Below are 6,380 nucleotides of genomic sequence, written 5' to 3'. Positions count from 1 at the left end.
GTTATGTCTAGCTTCACCTGTCTGGTAAAGCACAGCAGGAATTTAAAGGTTTGCCCTAAATCTAGTTGAAGTAAATTGAAAGAATGGCATTTTCTTTCCTTTGAGTTGGCTTATGAAAGCCATGTATGGAAATGAAAGGAGAGGCTAATTCCTCAGCAGATTTATTTCATAATAACACAACTGACTTAAAAAGACCTATACTACTACCAGAAATTCTTCAAATACAAATAATCTTTGAAGAAGCAAGAAGCTCCAATTATTAGAGGTGTACTGGTGCACATCTAATTATTAGGCGCTGATTTCATGCTTTTTCTTCTGGCAAGTGTAATCAGGAGTCTAGTAACCACAGCCAGTAACTGTAGTAATGTTAAAAGTTCTATGCATCATCCAAAGGACCTTCAGTAAGATATTCCCTACCACACATGGTTCTTGCAAATAAAACAGCATCTCCTTTGATCTTCTTGCATATGGTTGACTGTCCCCATACATCAGGGTTACTAATGGAAGCACAGTCTCTTGCTTGCCACCAATACAGGACTTGAACATTGCTTCTACTGTGGTTTTTCTATCTAGGATGCCTGATATTCCAGGTTTCCTACTTCTTGCCCCAAAAGTAGAGGTTTGCATGTCTACCATTAAGCATCTGATCTAATACAAAACTGTCTCTTATTTCTGGAGAGACTTAAGGAGATGTCTTTAAAACATTTGTGTCTCCTTTGGTTTATTACAAATAAAGATGATCTTAAAATAATTATGATCAGTTCTCCATATACTGTCCAGTATACTAGTCTGACATTTTTCAGGCAAATGCCACAGCCATTTTTAATTACTTCCTTGAAATCTGCAGTCTACTTTAGCAAATATTTCCCTGCAAGGCAAGTCATCTCTGATTAATCTATATCTTGTGAAGTGTTTGGAGATTCTAGGTTAGACAATAGTAGATAGAAATACAGCCTTTGTTAGTAACCATGCAATATAAAAAATTTTGATGGATATCTTGAAATACACATTTGAAACTAGACAAGTCTTTACCAGGAAATTTTTGCTTGTTAGGTACTTAGGATTTGGTTCTTGGTGACAAGAAAAGACAGTCTCAGTGGGCCTGACAAGAAAACTTGTATTCTTTTCTTCTGCTGCCCAGCTCTGCACAAAGACCCACATGGTGTCATATGAGTGAGTGATCAACAGAGCAGAAACACCCTCCATTTCTCTTTGTCTTTGCCAACAACATATCTTCTCCTTCTTCTGATCTGCTTCTTGTTCAGCATGGAAGAGCTGGCTCACACAGGACATACCTTGGAGACCGCAGCCATTTCAAGCTCTTCCCAATAAAGAATCCTTGACTGGGCATTTCTGGCCGGGTTCTATCTACTCTTGTATTAATTTATCCAGGAGTTTTCAACACTCACCCATGAGCAGCAGCCTGTATGTAACCTACTCCCGTGTCATAGAATCATAGAATCCTTTAGGTTGGAAGGGACCTCCAAGATCATCAAGTCCAACCTTTCATTCAACTGAAGCTTCATCTACCCTTTCATCAGGACTGGGGCTCAGTCAGTCTCATATTTAAACCTTTGAGATGCAGATCAGACATGGTGGCCCAAAGCACCCACTTCACTATTTCTGCACAACATACAATAATATTTTTAATTCCTGTAAGGCAACAAGTCCTTGCCCTAAGGAAGAAGTGATGAGAGTGTTGCTCATGCTTTAAGTGGTTTAGGGTTTTTTGCTGTTTAATGAATTAATGACATTTTTGTTTTAAAAGTGTCCCAAGCAAGTCAAATCAGAATTAGTTGACATCTGTATTTATAGGAAAGAAACTGGCATTGATTTAAGTAATAAAATCACAGTGTGATCTTTTCTGTTGATAAGTCTCTAAGATTCAGGGTTGATACATGCTTTTTCAGAGTTCTATAGTACTTCTATAGTTTTGATCAAATATATATAGATATGAAGTCTAGATCTAGATCTTAACCAATACCTAAGTCTTGGAATTTTGATTCAAAGTTTTCTCTACTGATAATGAGAAACATGTCTCATACCCGAATGAAAATATTAGAAACCCTATAATATCAGGTTTTAAATCACGGGAATATAGCTTCCAATCACTGGCAGAATCAGATAGGTCAAAGTAAATGAGTTCAACATTAGATACTCAAGCTTTTGATAAGTATGGTTTGATAAATTATTAATCAAATAACAGCAGCAAGTGAAATCAGGGCAATGCAAGCAGTCATTCTGCATTCATGGCCTTCGTCCTGGTGCAAAATATCTCTGTGCTATCATGTCTACTGAATTTTAAAGGGAATTTTCCAACAACTTTGGAATTAATTAATGCAAAATTAACAACTTTGTTCTGAAATTTACCTCTCAATAAATTCAAATGTAAATAAGTTAATTGTGCCAATTCTGCATCCCTGTTTTAAGCTTATTTTTAAAGTGGACTAAGAAGTGTACATGTTCTTTCAGTGTTCACTTTCCTTTGCAAAATTCAAGCTTAATGATCTGCTGAAGGGTTGCTGATGTTTCTGAACAGCCAATGTCTGTGTTGCTTTCACAGCTATAGAAAAAATAAATAGTATGAGCACAGACTCCTACATAGTTTGTGTTCTGAGATTCATAAAACTATTAAAGTACTTATTCCTATTAGATTATATCTTCAATTTATAATTGTCTCCTAGGATTTGGGGTGCCAATTCCTATGGAATTTCTTTTGAGCCCTGTCAACATGAAGCATGGTAAGTGTCAACAATTTTTTAACCCAAACATTAAATATATTTACGTGGTTTCTCCAAAGTTGTAAGAATAATCCAAAAAAAGCTCAAGCCTGTGACTCTCTGTGCATGGAATTCTCTTCAGTTTCAAGTGATGTTCTGTGAGCAGTCTGCAGATATTCTTTCCCAAATTAAACTAGACTGAGACTCACTTCAGCCTCCTAAAATCCCAAAACATAAACTATGATTTTCAAGAGCAGCTGTTGTGGAGAGAAGCCTCATGCCAGTATGAAACAGCTTCAAAAGTCTGCTATGATGGAGTGGTTACATCAGCATCTGGACTTCTGTAAAGCCTTTGACTCATTCCCCCACAACATCCTTCTCTGAAAATTGGAGAGATATGGATTTAATGGGCAGACAAGTGGGTGGATAAAGAAGTAACCGGATGGCTGCATCCAGAGGGTAGTGGTCTTGATGTCCAGATGGTGATTGGTGACAAATGGTGCCCCTCAGGGATTCTACTGGGACCAGTGCTGTTTAATATCTTCATCAATGGCACAGACAGTGGAATTGAGTGCACCATCAGCAAGTCTGCAGATGACACCAAGCTGAGTGGTGCCATGTCAGGGGGATTAGATGCCATCCAGAGGATTCTAGACAAGCTTGAGAAGTGGGCCTGTGTGAACTTTGTGAGGGTCAAAACAAGGTCAAAAGCAAGGTCCTGCACTGGGGTTAGCGTGATCTTTGGTATCAGTACAGACTGGGGGATGATGGGATTGAGAGCAGCCCTGCGAAAATGGACTTGGGGTAGTAGTGGATGAAAAGCTTGACATGAGCCAGCAATGTGTGCTCACAGCCCAGAAGGCAAACCTCAACAAAAAAAGTGTGCCCAGCACGTTGAGGGAGGTGATTCTGCTGCACTACTCTGCTCTGGTGAGACCTCACCTGGAGTGCTGTGCCCAGCTCTGGAACCCTCAGCACAGGAAGGACATGAACCTGTTGGAGTGGGTCCAGAGGAGGGTCACAAATATTATCAGAGGTCTGGAACATCTCTCCTATGAAGAAAGGCTGAGAGATTTGAGGTTGCTCAGCCTGAAGAGGAGAAGGCTCCAGGGAGATCTTTTTGCATCCTTTCAATACCTCAAGGGGGCATAAGAAAGATGGGGGCAGTCTTTTCAGCAGGGCCTGTTGCAACAGGACAAGGGGTAGTGGTTTTAAACTAAAAGAGAGGAGTTTTAAACTAGATATAAAGAAGACATTTTTTACAATGAGGGTGGTGAAACACTGGAACAGGTTGCCCATAGAGGTGGGAGATGCCTCATCCCCAGAAACATTCAAGGTCAGGTTGGATGGGGCTCTGAGCAACCTCATCTAGTTAAAGATGTCCCTGCAGGGGGCTTGGACTAGATAACATTAAAAGGTTTCAATTCATATCATTCTATGATTCTAAGTGCTCTACACTTGGTAAAACCCAAGACCTTTCAGAGGTATCTCGGATTAGATGACAGAGCAATTAATTACTTTTAAGACATGGCTATCACATTTAAAATAAAAAGGAAACATCTTCTAAGTTCATCACCCTACTGGCAGGAATGAGGCAAAGGATCCAGTAGACAACTTTTTATCCTAATACATGAATCATGATGTGGCTTGAAGCATTGAAGTTAACATAGATAATGGTCCCAAACTATACTTAGCACTGCAATTCACCTAAAGAAAAAAAAAGCTACAAAGAATAAGCAAGCAAACAAAAATCCCAAAGTAATTTGAGCATTGCTATAGTTAAAACAACCAACTAAGATGTGGACACATCTGCTAAATAGTCTCAAAATTGTTGTGTGGTTTTTTTCCCCCGTGATGCTTACCTGCAGACTGAGTATTGTGATTTCTCCTTATAAAGCACTGTGCTAATTTAAAGAGAATTTTAATGACACATCAAACTGGGATCATGACCTTTTTCAAACTCCATGCATGGAACATGAAAAGTTTTTTTGGTAAGTTCTATATTTTATGAGACTAGCACAAAGAGGAAAATCAGACAAACTGTTGTGCACATAGCTTGACTGTTTTTTCACAATGTACTGGTTGGTCTAATAGAAAATATTTTATCTATCTATGAAACTTCGTATGGTTAAGTCCTAAGATCATGATGACTACAACAACATTGCTACTCCGAGCTGTGAAAGGTGCAGGGAAATTAACTGTATTGATTTATGGTTTTGCTTTCCCCTTCTCACATCTTTCGATATTTAATAAAAACTGTATTAGGATTGGAAAGCAAAATTCATCTAACATTCTATTTTGCATATGAAACTTTTTGCTACATTTCTAAGTGAACATATCACTCATCTCTAGCAAACGAATCTCCCACTGTAAAAGCGGGTGAAGTGTATTACATGAAGTTAACCAATGCTCTCCTGAAATGGTACTGAAAGCAGCTATTAAATGGTGATGAACTTGATTTCTTCTGGATTATGTATGATATTAGAATATGTTTCAAGTGATATCATCTACACTTAGCTTTCAAAAATTAATTATTCTCTGTAGTGTAGCCAGACATACCTATGCGTGTGTCATTGGTCTTCATGTTTGGATACCTGTCTTTATTATTTTCATCCACTCTGAGGAAATGCAGTTACCCAGAGGAAATATAACAAAACAAAACAAAAAAAGAAACTAGGTCTTACCAGGATTTCTTTTAAGCATATGTTCTGCTTCTACAGCTGTTATCTGTGAGACTGTGGTGAACACATGGGCACAATGTACAGATGCTCGTTCCATACAGTACCGATGATAGATCTGCCTCTCTCCTGCTTCCTTGTCAATGTCAAACTGTTAAATAAAAGAAAAAAAAAAGACACCTTTGTGATATGCTCATCAGACTCATTACAACAAAGAAGTTCCCTCGTGCTAAGCTTGATTTCCCCAGAGAATGAGGTGATTATGTCATTGGCTTGTCTTTCTGCTTTTTGAACCATTTTATCATTTTTGAAGAGTTTTAAAAGAGCATGAAAGGTCTTGCCTCCTGCATGTTCATCAAAAAGTGGCAACTCTGCAATGGAAGGAGAATTTTATTAATGATCCTATGAAAGGTAAGGATCTGTGGTATTTGTCCCTCTGGCTGGCAATAAGTCATGCTGCATCTTGTCTGGGCTTGTTGGAAAACTTGGGAGAGCAGGGAAGTTGCTGGTCACTGAAGGTACAGGGGAGAAAATAAAAAAGGAATGGGGATGAGGAGAGAACTTGGGGACTGGGTAGAATGGTGGTAGGCAAGAAGAAAATGGAGTTGTGGGGGAGAGGCAGGTTGTAAGGACTCAGTCACAAATCCTGAAGGAACAAAGAAAAAAGAAAATGAGATATTTCCTGATCCTGAGAGATGTTCTTTCTCTAATCCCACCGTTATTTGCTGCTCATTTTACTTCAGTTTGAACTCCCTTAGTTTCTAGAGGTACATGCAAGTTAAACTGCTAGATAAGGCCATTTCAAATACCAAAGTATTTCTAAATCACTTTTAAACTTTGCAGCGATCTCTTTTTTTACTGAGCTTACATTAGCCTGATGGAAAGAAAATTCACAATACCTACTGAGCCATGCTTAAAGGTTTGACTAATGGTGTGCACTACAAAATCACTACGTTGTAGTCTGACAAAAAATTATGCTAAT

General features: G+C 38.6%; 1 protein-coding gene across 1 annotated transcript in view; it reads right to left on the bottom strand.

Moving 5' to 3' along the window:
* The window catches only part of GYS2 (glycogen synthase 2 (liver)), a gene marked incomplete at its 5' end in the record, with an annotated part of 21,757 nt that extends 16,179 nt beyond the window's left edge, over positions 1-5,578 (bottom strand). Inside the window, 1 exon segment of the mRNA XM_008942191.1 lies at positions 5,405-5,578. Within this exon segment, the coding sequence (XP_008940439.1) occupies positions 5,405-5,578 (174 nt within the window).
* Positions 5,579-6,380: the final 802 nt, after the last annotated feature.

This window comes from Merops nubicus, unplaced genomic scaffold (assembly GCF_000691845.1).
Source record: "Merops nubicus isolate BGI_N331 unplaced genomic scaffold, ASM69184v1 scaffold10786, whole genome shotgun sequence".
In the NCBI taxonomy this organism is placed as follows: domain Eukaryota; kingdom Metazoa; phylum Chordata; class Aves; order Coraciiformes; family Meropidae; genus Merops; species Merops nubicus.
The sequence above is the reverse complement of the archived record's forward strand: the minus strand, read 5'-3'. Positions and strand labels throughout refer to the sequence as shown.